This window comes from Eschrichtius robustus, chromosome 18 (genome assembly GCF_028021215.1).
Source record: "Eschrichtius robustus isolate mEscRob2 chromosome 18, mEscRob2.pri, whole genome shotgun sequence".
NCBI classification, from domain to species: Eukaryota; Metazoa; Chordata; class Mammalia; order Artiodactyla; family Eschrichtiidae; genus Eschrichtius; species Eschrichtius robustus.
In genome coordinates, this window is record NC_090841.1 from 9744230 (window position 1) to 9758993 (window position 14764).

Genomic DNA, 14764 nt, shown 5'->3' on the forward strand with positions numbered 1-14764 from the left:
TCATGGCTGGGATAACTGGGGACTCTCTCTATAGCTCTCATTTTCTACTGGGATAACTTCTGTGCTTGTGCACTTGTTAGGAGCAGAGTTCCAAGGACAGTAAGTCAATAAACTCCAAAGCACAAGCACTTTTTAAGCTTGCCAGTGTCCCAGTGACCAAAGCAAGTCCTAAGACCATCTCAGATTCAAGGGCTGGAAAAACACTCTTCTTGATGGGAGGAGCCACAAAGTCACATTGCAAGGGTATAGATACAGGGAAGAGAAAAATCTTTCGTCGTTTTTGAAGTCGGTCACACTGATTATGGCAAAGGCATTATTGCTGGTGATGGAGGATCCTGGAAACAAGATTGGATTAGTATGAAAAGCTAATGGGAACTGAAGAAGTGCAGATTGCTTTTTGAGAAGCTTGGCTATGAAGGTAATTTGAGAGAGAAGACAGTAGCTGGAAGGGTATTTGTAGTCTAAGCAGGCATGTTGTACTTTCTTTCCCTTCCTGCCTGAATGCCTTCCGTCCACTCAAGAACAGAGTACTTATACTGAATACTGAGGGGAGGAGGATGCTGATGCTGAGGAAAGAGGAGATAACTAATGAAGTGAAAGTCTTTGAGAGACCTGTAGAGGATGGGATTCTGTGCACTTGTGAAGGGATTAGTTGTTTGTTTGCTTTTTTTTTTAAATAAATTTATTTATTTTTGGCTGCGTTGGGTCTTCGTTGCTGCACACAGGCTTTCTCTAGTTGCAGCGAGCGGGGGCTACTCTTCGCTGCGGTGTGCGGGCGTCTCATTGCGGCGGCTTCTCTTTGTTGCAGAGCACGGGCTCTAGGCACATGGGCTTCAGTAGTTGTGGCGCGTGGGCTTCAGTAGTTGTGGCTCGTGGGCTCTAGAGCGCAGGCTCTGTAGTTGTGGCTCACAGACTTAGTTGCTCCGTGGCATGTGGGATCTTCCCGGACCAGGGCTCGAACCCGTGTCCCCTGCGTTGGCAGGTGGATTCTTAACCACTGCGCCACCAGGGAAGTCCAGGGATTAGTTTTTGATGTGAGGAGGCTTACGTACTCTTTGGTAACATAAAGGAAGGAGGGAATAGGTACGAATGTAGTAGATAGGCAAGTAGATTTAGTAATGGGAGACTGGGGAAGTTTCTGTTTGACAGAGCTTCTGTTTTCTCAATGAAGTAGAGGCAGTCTGCTGATAGTGGGGGGTTGTACAAGAATGTGTGCTTGGGGTTTGATGTGAATAGAGAAAGTACATAATTTTATCCTGTCAATGAATGGGACATTGAGCTGACTACTGACTCCAAAATACCAATCATTCAGTAAATGAGAGATAGTATCATTATTTATATAAAAATACTACTTTAAAGGGATTTGACAGAACACTTTGTGTTATTAGTTAGAAACTGGTGCTAGTTGAGGAGTTCTAGGGCCTGGGGCTCTTTTTCTGTCTGAACCAGTTAGTTTAATACTACTCCTGTCTGTAACATTGATGGTCCTTAAAAAGAATGTAGGCAAGAGAGTAACCATATGTTTAACCTTTTATAAATAAACATTACCAAAAATATGAACAAAATGGGCCTGCTTTCTAAAAGGACTTCCTAAAGCGTTAAAAATTACTTTGTATTACCAGAACATATAGTAATAACTATTAAATATACTTAATTTGAATTAATAAAGATAATTCAAGCTGAATGGTGAGTTCCCATTTATATGGAAAAAAGCTTTTTGTTATAATAGTTGGAAAATATGTAAATGTAGTCTTAAGGTTATATATTTAGGGGAGAATAACGTAATTTATTTTGTCTCTTTTTTCTTAGAACACACTCTCATTAGTTTTTTAGTTGTCTCTGGCCAAGAATAAACCCAACTCCTTATACTATGTAATGACTATGTACTGGAAGGGTTGTATTTATGGAGGGCACCATCTGCTGGTTATAAGAGGTACCGGTTCTGGGAAGCCTGCCTTTTGCAATTGTCAGACTCTTCACAAAATCTTGTTTTCCTTCTAATTCCACCTTAAACCTGCAGTAAAGTCCCAGGAGGAAGAACAGCTTTTCATAAACGTGGCCAAGTAGAGATTCTAGTAGTGGCTTGATTTGATTTCTGTGTCTCTGAACATGTCACATATTGGATTTTTAAGAAGAATCATCATGAAAATGGCAGATACCTGTCTTTATTCCCAGATCAATTAAAAAATGACCATTGCTATTGCTCTTACCCTTGCTCTTTAATCCAGTGAATGCTTTGTTCTTTTTTTCCATTCATTGAAAGGATCTTAAATATTTTTACTACAGTCTTTATTAGTTTCATCTTGTGAACATTTATTTACATCTGGTAATATCAGAGGGAAGAATGAAGGTTTCATTGTTTTTTTTTCCTTTCTAGGGCTGTTAGTATGATTTTTACAATTACTGATGTTTCTTTTAATTAATGATCCTTTTCTTTGAACTTATTCAGTGGTTGTGTAAACTGTTTAGTATTAGAATATTTTGTGTTTTATTTATTGTTCATTCCAGACCCCAAAATATAAATATTTATAACAACATGCATATAATGATATTTGAAATTAATATATACATATATACTATATACATTTATATGCTATATATAAATGGATTCTGAAACAGGTCAGTTTTATATAAATAATTTTTTAAGTTATCATTTTCTCATTTTCAATGTATCCGCTCTACCATAATGTATATTATTGAAATTCCACAAAGATGGATGTCAAATAATTTCTTTGACACTATTTAACCTCAGAGGAGCAGCTATATATTAATGTATCTTTTCCCTTTGACTTCAGATAACAATTGCATAGCCTATTTCTTTCCTGTAACCTTCCTTTCTTCTTCTGCATTGCTCCCCTTCTTCTCTCTCTTTCTCCTTTCCTTTTTTCTCTTACCTTATAATTCGGTGTTCATTCCTGTTATTCTCCAGAAAGGTCTTAAAGAGATCAATTTACCAAGTCCAAGGGAGTATTTGCTGAGGTTATTTTGTACCAGTGATGTGTATTTCTAAAGTAACTAACCCTATATACCACCTCTTCATCTTCATTTTTTTTCTAGTTTAAAAAAAAACATTTTTCTATCTTTCTTGACCCTCTTTTCTTTCCTGATTTCCTTCCCCCCCATCAATATAGATATTTCTCAAAGTTCAAAGTTCAGTCTTGGTATCTCAGCTCACCCTACACATTTTTTTTATTGATCTTGTAAGCCCACAACACATGAGCTATACGTGGTGCTAAAATATTTTCTGTCGTTGACTTTTCTCTAGAACTTCAGTGCTACATCTCCAGTTGCCTTGTATTCCAAACTTAATTTTTCCAAAGGCTTGATCTCTCTCTGGTTTTCCCTATCTATGTTATAATGAGGGCATATATTGTATGTGTTTTGCTTACCATTGTATTCCTCGTGCCTAGAGTGCTGTATCACACCAAGTAAAATCTCGGTAAATATTTAAGTAATTGACTTTCCAGGAACAAAGGCTTTGAATCTTGTGATCATCTTCTACTTTTCTCAAATAATCATTCATGGTCTTTGCATCAGTTTTCTTATTTTCCAGTCATTGCCTGCAGTCTGTACCTTATTAGTTCTTACCTGGAACTTTGTGGCAATTTCCTAACTAGTTTTACTGTATTTGATTTCTCCTCTGTCTAGTCTGTACTTCCTGTTGGAGCCACCATCTCTTAAAATAGTTCTGGTCATTGATTCAGCAAGTATTTCCTGAGCACCTACTTTGTTCTAGGCTCTGTAAGGATGCCTAAAATGATATATACTCTCTTTGTCTTAAAGGAGCTTACAGTCTAGTAGGAGAAACAGACATAGAAATAAGTTTACTAAATATGATGTGATAAATGCTAATTATGATATGTTCAGAGTTTGCCTAGCTGTAGGGGAAGGAGCCTAGCTCTGCCTGGAGAGGTCGGGGGAAGTTTAAACATAGACTTGAGAGTTTAATGTACATGGAGTTTGCTTAGTAGAGAGAGGCCAGTAAGTATATCTTACTCTGAGGAAACAGCCTGTGTATATTCACAGATGTATTTCAAACCTCTGCTTATAATACCGTTGCTTATAAAACTGAAGTACAAACTGAGTAACCTGCTTCTCTGTTGGCTCTATCTTTTCCTTCTTAGCTCCCTTTACTTCCTTCCACTTTTTGCTTCTGTCATGGTTTTAGACCAGTAACAAATTCTGAACTTTCTTCTCTGAGATTTATTCAAATTGTTTTCTCTGTCCTTTTGTTCTGTATATTATTAATATTTCATCCCCATCTACGTATGGAAGTGGGTTTTCTTTCAATCTTTTTTTTTCCAAGCTGGTTTTTTGTTATTTCTGTTGATAACTTCAGAATTTATTGTGATTTAATTATTTAGGGGGAATGTTTATTTCCTTTGTAGATTTTGAGATCTATCTTAACTCATTTTGCCCTCTAGTCACTGCTAAAAAGTCATGCAAGTAATAGGCACTTGATAAAGTTTTGACTATATGGATCAGTGTATTCTACAAAGGCACCATGTCTACATTATTTAGCTGCGGTCTGTGGTCACAATCGTGTATCTGTTGTTATGAAAGATGAACAGCTTTTGCTTCTGTTGAGGTAAGGCAGAGAGACTTTCTTCTATTCCAGGTTCTGTGGAAAACTGGGAATCCTGTCACGTTTATATTTTCCTTCCTGTGGAATGATTTGTCGCATTTGCTGAATATCTTCTTTGGTTGAAGGAACACAGACAGCTGTGGGCTTGATTCTTGCTTTTCCTAATCTGAGGTCATGAAGTTGTTCTCCTACATTATATTCTAAAAGCTTTTACATTTGCTTCAACATTTAGGTCATTAATCGACCTGGAATTCATTTTGTATATGGTGTGAGATAATGGGTACAATGTCATTTTTTTTTTCCATAGAGATATGAAAGTGTCTCAGAACTTAAAAAATTTTAAACAGCTTTATTGAGGAGTAATTTACATACCATAAAGTTTACTGAGATGTGCAACCATCACCATAATCGAATTTTAGAACATTTTTATCAGTCCAGTAAGATCCCTCATGCCAATTTATAATTAATCTGGCACTGGATTCTTTTTAAGCTTTCATCTTGAGCTCTCTGCAGTATCCAGTACTTTTGGCCACTTCCTTTCTTGAAACTTGGTGTGCTCCTTCCTTTCTGACAGGGCTTCCTTCTGGGTCCTCCCACCACCTCTTTGATCATTCTCAGATTGTTTTGCAAGCTCTTTTTCCTCTTCCCATTTCAAAGATGGGTCTTCTTTCATCTCTTCCTTGGCCTATCACTCTTGTCACTTTATAAAAACGTTCCTGAATGCTCTCATGTGCCCCTGGTTTTATCTATCAGTGAGGATTTCCAAATCTGTCTCTAGCTCAGACATTTCTCTGGAGATCTAACTGCCCACTGGCCATTTCTTTCTTTCTTTTTTTTTCTTCTTCTTCTTGTTCCTCCTCTCCCCCCTCCTCCTTTCTTCATTTTTTCCCCTCCCCTCTTTCTTCAGCTTTTTTGAAGTAAAATTGATACACAGAAAAACCTGCACATAGTTAATGTGTGCAACTTGGACATACACATAATTTGGACATACAGCCATATGCATAATGTGTATACGCCTATAGTACTGTTACCACAGTCAAGGTAATAAACACAGCCATCACTTCTAAAAGTTTCCTTGTGTCCTTTTGCCTTTTTTGGGGGGTGGGGAAGGGGTAAGAAGACTTAACATGAGATCTACCCTCTTAACAAATTTTTAAGTGCATAATACCGTCTTGTTAACTATAGGTGCTGTGTTGTACAGCACATCTCTAGATCTGAATCATCTTGCATAACTGTAACTTTATATCTGTTGAATAACAACTCCTCATTTCCCCCTCTTCGCATCCCCTGGCAACCACTATTCTATTTTCTGCTTGTATAAGTTTGCCTATTTTAGATACTTCATGTAAATGGAATCATGCAGTATTTGTCCTGTGTCTGACTTAACTCACTCAGCATGTCTTCCAGGTCCATCCATGTTGTTGCAAATAGTAGGATTTTCTTTGTTTTTAAAGGCTGAATAATATTCTATTGTATGTATACACCACTTTTTCTTTATTCATTCATCTGTTGAACATTTAGGTTGTTTCCATATTTTGGCTGTTGTGAATAATGCTGCAGTGAACATGGGTGTGCAGTTATCTCTTAGAGATCCTGATTTCTATTCTTTTGGCTATATAACCAGGATTAGGATTGGTGGATCATATAATAGTTCTATTTTTAATTTTTCAAGGAACCTCCATACTGTTCTTCCATAGTGGTTGCATCATTTTACATTCCCACCAACAATGTACAAGGGTTCCCATTTCTCCACATCCTTGCCAAAACTTTTTTAATCTTTTGTTCGTGGTTTTTTTTGGCTATCCTAACAGGTGTGAAGTGATACCTCATTGTGGTTTTGATTTGCATTTCTCAGTGGTGAAAAATGGAAAACTTTTCCTCTTAAATCAGGAACAGGACAAGGATATCCACTCTTGCCACTTCTATTCACTATAGTACTAGCAGCCCTAGCCAGAGCAAGTAGGCAAGAAAAAGAAATACAGTCGTCCCTCGGTATCTGTCAGGGGTTGGTTCCAGGATCCCCCTTGGATGCCAAAATCCAAGGATGCTTAATTCCCTGTATAAAATGGTGTAGTATTTGCATATAACAAGATTTTCCCGTATGTTTTAAATCATCTCTAGATTACTTATACCTAATACAGCATAAATTCAACATAAATAGTTGCCTGTATGTGGCAAATTCAAATTTTGCCATTTGGAACTTTCTGGAATGTTTTTGGGAATATTTTAAATCTGCGGTTGGTTGACTGTGAGGATGTGGAACTCGTGTATGAAGGGCTGATTGTAAAGGGCATGCATGTTGGAAAGGAGGAAGTAAAATTTAATCTGTTTGCAGATGACAAGATCTTATATGTAGAAAATTCTAAAGACCCTATTACAACTCTTAGAACTAATAAACAAATTCAGTAAAGTTGCAGGATACAAAGTGAACAAATCCGTTATATTTCTATGTACTAACAATGAACTATATGAAAAAGAAATTTACAAAGCAGTCCCTTCATAATAGCATCAAAAAGAACAAATTACTTAGAAATTAACAAGGAGGTAAGAGACTTATATACTGGAAACTACAGTACATTGGTGAAAGAAATAAAAGAAGACGGATAAATGGAAAGACATCCAGTGTTTATGGATTGGAAGACTTAATATTGTTAAAATATTAAGCAATATTTAGAACTTCTAATTTTGTTTTCTCCTTTTCTCACTGATGTGCCATGCCACTGTATTCATATATTACATTTCACATTGTGTGGGTCTGTTTCTGGGCTAATATTTCCCATTGATCTTTTTCTGCTCCAATACCACACCATCTAAATTACTTTAGCTTTCTAAAGGGATCTGATATCTGGTAGAAAAGTCCATTCACTGTGTTTTTCTTAAGTATTCAATATCTTGTTATTCTTGGCTTTTTGAATTTACATGTCATGTAAATTTACGAGTTTAAAAAATTAAACTTGTCATCTTTCTTTAAATATCAAAACCTGGGCTTGATTGGGATTGTAGTGACTCCATAATCAGTGTGGGAAGATTTGCTGTCTTTATAATATTTGAGACTTCTGTGAACAAGATATCTCTTTATTTATTTAAATTTTCTTTAACTTCTACCAATAAAGCTTTATGATTTTTCTCTGTAAAGCACATCTTTCGTTAGATTAATTCCTGGGTAGTTTATGCATTTCAATGTGAATTGTATTTTTAAAGTTTTTGGTTGCTATTATATAAATATAATTGATTGTTGTGCATTTAAAACCTTTTTATTTTGAAATAATTATGGACATAAAGTTGCAAAAATACTACCTAGAGTCTTGTGAACCCTTCATCCATCTGCCAGTGGTGACATCTTATGTAACTTGTAGCACAATATCAAATTAGGAAATTAACATTAGCATGGTGTTGTTGATTAGATTACAGACCTTAGTTTTCTCACTTTTTTGCATGCTTGGTCGCTCTTGCTCTTGCTCTCACTGTTTCTCTCTCCCTGTATGTGTATGTGTAGTTTTGTGTAGTTTGATCCCATGTATTGATTCATTTCACCACCACTACAGTCAACATACAGAACTGTAAAGGAATTCCCTTGTGCTACTTGTCATGCTCATCCATGCTCCTTGGCAACCACTAATCTGTCCTCAATGTCCATAGTTTTGTGATTTTTGAGGATGTTAAATAAATGGGAGCATAACAGTATATAACCTTTTGAGATTGGCTCTTTCAGTGATAAGTTATTGCATTTATCAGTAAAACAGTTTTTTTTTATTGCTAAGTAGTATTTCATTATGCAGATCTATCAGAGTTTGTTTAACCATTCACCCATTGATGGGCATTTTGATTACTTCTAGTTTTAAGGTATATGAACAAAGCTGCTATAAACATTCTTGTACAGATTTGTTTGAATAGAAGCTTTCATTTCTCTGGGATAAATGCCGAAGACTGCAGTTTCTGGTTTGTATAGTAAATACATGTTTAGTTTTATGAAAAACTGCCAGACTGTTTTCAATTATGGCTGTACTATTTTACATTTCTGCCAGCAATGTGTGATAGATCCATTTTCTTTGCTTCCTTGCCTATGTTTGATATTATCACTATTTTTTATTTTAGCCGTTCTAATAGCATATAATGATATTTTATTGTGGTTTTAATTTGCATTTCCCTAATGATTAATGATGTTGAATATCTTTTCATGTGCTTATTTGCTATCTGTATATCCTATTCAGATGTCTGTTCATGTCTTTTGCCCATCCTGTAATTGGGTTGTTTGGTTTTTTATAGTATCCTTTTGAGAGTTCTAGATATAAGTCCTTTGTCATGTATGTATTTTCAATATTTTTTCCCATTCTGTAGCTTATCTTTTCATTCTCAACAGTTTTTCACAGAGTAAAAGATTTTAATTTTTGAAGTCCAATATATCTATTTTTAATTTTATGGATCTTGCTTTTGGTGTCATTTCTAAAAACTCTTTCCCTGGCTTCAGTACTTCTTTGTAAAAAAAAAATCAGTTGGACGTGCTTGTGTGGATCTCTTTCTGGGTTGTCTGTTCTGTTCCATTGATCTGTGTGTCTGTTCTTCTGCCAAATTCACACTGTCTTGTTTACTCTGGCTATATAGGAAATTTTAAAGTTTGGTGGAATGAGTTCCTCCCACTTCATTCTAAAATTAGCTCACCTCTTCTGGTTCCTTTGTCTTCCTAGGTAAACTTTGGAATAAGCTTGTCTCTATTTATGAAAAATCTTGCTGGAATGTTGTTTGAATCCCTAAATCTATAGATCAATTTGGGGAAGAATCTTGAGTCTTTCAGTCCATGAACATAGTATATCTCTCCATTCATTTAGATCTTATGTGGGTTTTTTTCATCAGTGGTTTGTAATTTTCAGCATACCAATCCTATATATGTTTTTTTTTTTTCTGTATATGTTTCGTTAGGTTTGCACTAAAACGTTTTATTAATGGGGGTGTAGTGATTGAAAGTAGTATTGCACTTTTAACTTTGGTTTCTGTTTCTTGGTAGTATATAGAAATAAAATTGATTTTTTATGTTGATCTTTATATCCTGTAATCTTTTTTTTTAAATTAGTTTATTTTTGACTATTGGGTCTTCGTTGCTGTGCATGGGCTTTCTCTAATTGCAGCGAGCGAGGGCTACTCTTCGTTGTGATGTGTGGGCTTCTCATTGCGGTGGCTTCTTGTTGCAGAGCACAGGCTCTAGGTGCGCGGGCTTCAGTAGTTGTGGCGCATGGGCTCAGTAGTTGTGGCTTGCAGGCTCTAGAGCGCAGGCTCAGTAGTTGTGGCACACGGGCTTAGTTACTCTGCGGCATGTGGGATCTTCTCAGACCAGGGCTTGAACCTGTGTCCCCTTCATTGACAGGTGGATTCTTAACCACTGAGCCACCAGGGAAGTCCAATATATCCTGTAATCCTGATGAACTAGTTTTTGTTTTTTTAAGATTCCCCTGGAATTGTTTGTATAGACAGTCGTGTCATTTGGAAGTAAGGATGATTTTAGTTTTCCCTTTCCAATCTGTATGCCTTTATTTTCTTTTCCTTGCCATATTGTGCTGGCTAGGGCTTCCAGTATTATGTTGAATAATAGTGGTGACAGCAGACATCCTTGTCTTGTTTCTGATTTTGAGAGGAATTATTCAGTCTTTAGCTGTGAAGTATTTTGTTAGCTATAGGTAATTGATGTTTGCATATTGATTTTTCTACTCTACAACCTTGTTAAACTCAGTTTTATTAATTCTGATGTTTTATCTATAAATCTTTGGAGTTTCTGTATACATAATCATGTAATCTGCAAGTAATGACTGTTTTGTTCCTTACTTTTTATCTTTATATTTGATACCTTTTTCTTCCTGTGTTGACTAGCATCTCTATTGCAGTGTCAAATAGAAGTCGTGATAGCAGGTGTGTTTTTACAGGTCAAAAGATCATCAATAAATGTGATTTATGCTGTAGGGTGTTTATAGCACCCTACCTTTCTCAGATAAAGGAAACTTTCATATAAATTTTAGTTTGTTGAGCTTTTTCTTCTATTTTGTTTTATAGTCAAGAATTGATGTTGAATTCTTATCATTGTCTCTTCATTTTTGATATTATCACATGGTTTTTCTTTTTTAATCTGTTAATATGGTGAATTCAACCTTGCATTCCTTGGATTAAACCCAATCTTTTATATGTAGCTACATTTGTTTTCTCAGTATTTTATTTAAAAATACTGTATTTGTAAACACAGAAAAGATTGTTCTGTGATTTTTTTTCCTTTTATTTTTCTCATTGGGTTTTGGTATCATGGTTATGCTAGTTAGTTACATAAAATTAGTTGGGAAGGATTCCCTTGTTTTCTAGTCCTTGGAAATATTTATATGACATTGGAATTATTTCTTCCTCAGTTATTTGATAGAACTCATTAGTAAAGTCATGTAGACTTGGATATTTGTCCTTGTGGAAAGATTTATTGATTATTGGTTTTCTTTCTTAGTGGCATTTTTTCTTCTTGAGTAAATTTTGGTAAGGTATAGATTTTCTCCAGTTTGTCTAAATTTTTAAATGTTTTTATGTCAAAAATTGTAAGATTGGCCTGTGATTTTTTACTTTGTTGATCTTATGCTTTTTTTTTTTTTTTTTCTTTACCCCTGATCCATTGATTCTTAGAAAGCACTTTAAATTTTTAAATGTTTGGAGATTTTCTTTTTTGTTGTTGAAGTATAGCATAATTCAGAAAAGTGTAAAAATTATAAATGGCTAGCTCTGTGACTTTATACAAAGTGAAAACAATAGTGTGACCCGCATCCAGATATATAAGTAGAACATTACCTGTACCCAAGAAATATTCTCTTACTCCTCTTTCAGTTACATCTCCCACCAAAGGAATTCACTCTTCTGACTTTTAACATCATCGGCTTCGGCTATGTTTCCTTATTTTTGAATTCTTCTGGAAATGTAGTCATATTTTATGTATAGTGTTTTATATCTGGCTTCTTTCACCTAACTTTCTTTGTAATGTTAATCCATATTGTGTGAAGTAGTAGCTTATTCACTCTCAAAACTGTGTTGTATTTCATTGTATGACTATACTACAATATATCTTCATTCCACTGTTGATAGGTATTTTTGTTTTCTGTTTTGACTAGTATGAACGGTATTGCTATGAACATTTTTATGTCTTGTAGTGGACGCAGGTATGTGTTTCCGTTGAGTAAATACCAAGGAGTGTATCTTGGGGCCTACTTATTTATGCTTGTTAATTTATGTTTAGCTTAAGTGCTTTATTTTGTTTAGTGTTTGCATCCTTTTTTTCCATCCTTTTACTTTCAGTATCTCATATCATTATTTTAAATTGTTTCTGTAAGCTCTCTATATTGAAGTTTAAAAATCTTGATCTTTTAATGTGATCATGTACACCATATATACCATATTATAATATACTGATATATGTTATATATTGTTCTAAGTACTATATATAGTAACTTATTATACATTTCAAGTTTTGTTTGGCTCATTTGTCCTTATTTCACTGTATTCCTAAATATTATATTCCTTGGATGTAAACTTCAGCTTTGCAATTATATTCTTTAACTACATTGCGTGTGACATTTTGCTGTCTACTGGTTTATACTGTTGCTAGTGAGAAGTCACTATTAGTTTAAATACTGTTCCTTTGAAGGTAATATGTCTGCTATAAGGTTTTGTTTGTTTTTTTGGAATTATTATTTTGAACTTAATTCTGTTTGGCTTCTTGAATTTGTGAATTGGTATTTATGATATTCACCTCATAGAGAGGCCTCTGCCTTATTCCTCTTCTTCTGGTACTCCCATGAATCATAAGTTAAACTATTTTACTTTTTCTTTTGTGTATTGCATTTTTATGTTTCTCTGTTCTGTATTTTTGGATAATTTCCTCGGACATCTTTTGTAGTTCATTAAGTCTCATAGCTTTTCTTAATCTGCTAATAAACTCATCCATTAAGTTTTTACTTTCAATTTTTGTATATTTTCATTTTTAGTAGGTCTTTTTTGTTCATATCTTTTAATTTACTGTATAATTTTTTATTCCTTGTAGATTTTTAAACTTATCTTTTATTTCTTTAAAATTATAAATGCATTTGACCCTTGAACAAATGGAGGTTAGGAGTGCTGACCCTCCCCCAACCGCAGTTCAAAATCCATGTATAACTTTATACTTGACCCTTTATATCCACTGTTATAAACATCCACGGATTCAACCAACCATAGACTGTGTAGTATTGTAGTATTTATTGAAAAAGCTCTGTGTATAAGTGGACCCATGCAGTTCAAACCGATGTTGTTCAAGGGCCAACTGTATAGTAGTTTTCTAATCCGTTTGATGATTGTAATATTTGAAGTTTTGGGGGGGTCTGGTATTTCTGTTGGTTCTTGCTCATTGTGCCTTGCTTGCTTAGATGCTTGGTTGTTTTTGACTTGATAATGCTCATTGTCCTAGAAACATCATATGGGGATTGTTTGAAGTGTAGGATGAAGGTGCCCTTCTCTAGGAGGGCTTGAATGTACTTATATTAGGTGCTTGGGGGTGCTACCAGTTGGGGGTCACTGAGTTCTTGTGTTGAGGTTCTCTGGACTATGTAGGCAGTGTGAACCTCAGCAAATGTGTAGGCTTATGGCCAAAACTAATTAGCTGTTCCTCCCTTGTATCTGCTATTACTTTGTTCTGCTTAATACCAAGGCAGCCTTCTCCGCTGTCCCTTGTGGGTGGTAATGGCAGCATGGGCACATGTTGACTTGGTTCAATTTCCTCCTTTGCAGGTATTATCTTTTTTGGATTGGGGTAGTATTCTACATTAATGTCAAGAGGGTCTCTGATGTTCTTCCTTGACAGGAGTCTGTCCTTTTTCCATAAGATCACCAAAACTGAACTCTAGGTTTGTCAGGGTTGGCAGATGCCTTCAGGGTGTAAGTGGATATAAAGTTCCATTTAGTTCTCTGGGTTCCTGAATTCTCTTAGATTTTGGGCCAAGTAATTTGTGGTGCTATTAAAAAAAATGCTGAGTGTATTTTATATATATGTAAATAAGTAAGTAAATAAATAAATAAAATCACTTACAGTTTTTTTGTTGGAGGGTCAGTGCAAATAACCTGGCTTGCCACTAATGGAAATGAACGTAAAAATAAAATTTAAAAAATTGGGGAAATATTCAGTAAAATGATTTTCATTAATTAGATAAGTGAATTACTATAAACTAGGAAGTAGTTATAATTTTTTGTAGGGAGAGACTCCTTTCCATGTTTATTATGAATGTTGTTAATACTTATTTTTTGGTTTGCATCTAATAGTTTTCTCGTTTTAGGGGTAAAAATATTTCCATCATGGCTCATTCAAAGACAAGGACCAATGATGGAAAAATTACCTATCCTCCTGGTGTCAAGGAAATCTCAGATAAAATATCTAAAGAGGAAATGGTGAGACGGTTAAAGGTGAGTAAAATTGGGTTATGTCCTTTGGACATCCGTTTAGGATAAGCAGAGTTGTGGGAGGACACCTGTGGAAATCACATAGAGCTGTATCTTGTTAGGGCAACTTCAAGCAAGTCAAAGCAGAAAATGTCTCATGGCCAAACTAATTAGCTGTAATTAGGAGCTAAGAGAGTGGAGTAGATAAAGAACTGTAGGGTTTCCTTAGCTATTGTTAATGGGAGCGCAATTAGAAAGGTGAAGCTTAGATTTTCTAGGACTGCCTCTACTTGGGTATAAAGAACAAATCCACAATACGCTTATACTCATTATTATCTGTAGAAAGTTGTCTCCTTCTCCTATATCTCATTTATTTTATAAAAGCAACCATTTTAATTTGAGACAAGAAATTTTAATTCTTCTGAATACTAAGGCTGTATTTTACTTTCCTGTATTTTGAAAGTAGGTTAAAGAGCTTTACTTTTAGCTCTCTGCTTCTGATGTGCAGCAGTGAGTCAAGATTGATGGTGAACTTCCATTTGTGAGGCAGTCACTGTATGGTTAGACTCTTCATATTTGTTTGAATAATGTTTCATCTTTGTCTTCGAGGCAGTGATAGTCTCCGTAATTATAATGGTTAAAAGAACAGAGTGGCCAAGAAGATTGTTAAGCTGATTAGTTCAGATGGTCTTTATTTTCGAGCATTTTTTTCAGTTCAATGTTGTATCTACCTAGACATGTTGCTTGTTATATTAGTAT

The 14764-nt window shown here is 35.1% G+C and overlaps 1 protein-coding gene across 5 annotated transcripts in view; it reads left to right on the forward strand.

Annotated features, from left to right (window-relative positions):
* Window positions 1-14764, forward strand: part of PDS5B (PDS5 cohesin associated factor B) — a 193716-nt gene that overhangs the window by 63139 nt on the left and 115813 nt on the right. For all 5 annotated transcript variants that reach the window (XM_068526734.1, XM_068526735.1, XM_068526738.1 and 2 more), the window contains exon 2: window positions 13903-14029. In XM_068526734.1, coding sequence (XP_068382835.1) covers window positions 13922-14029 — 108 coding nt within the window. In that variant the 5' untranslated portion in view covers window positions 13903-13921. The remainder of the gene's footprint in view (window positions 1-13902; window positions 14030-14764) is intronic.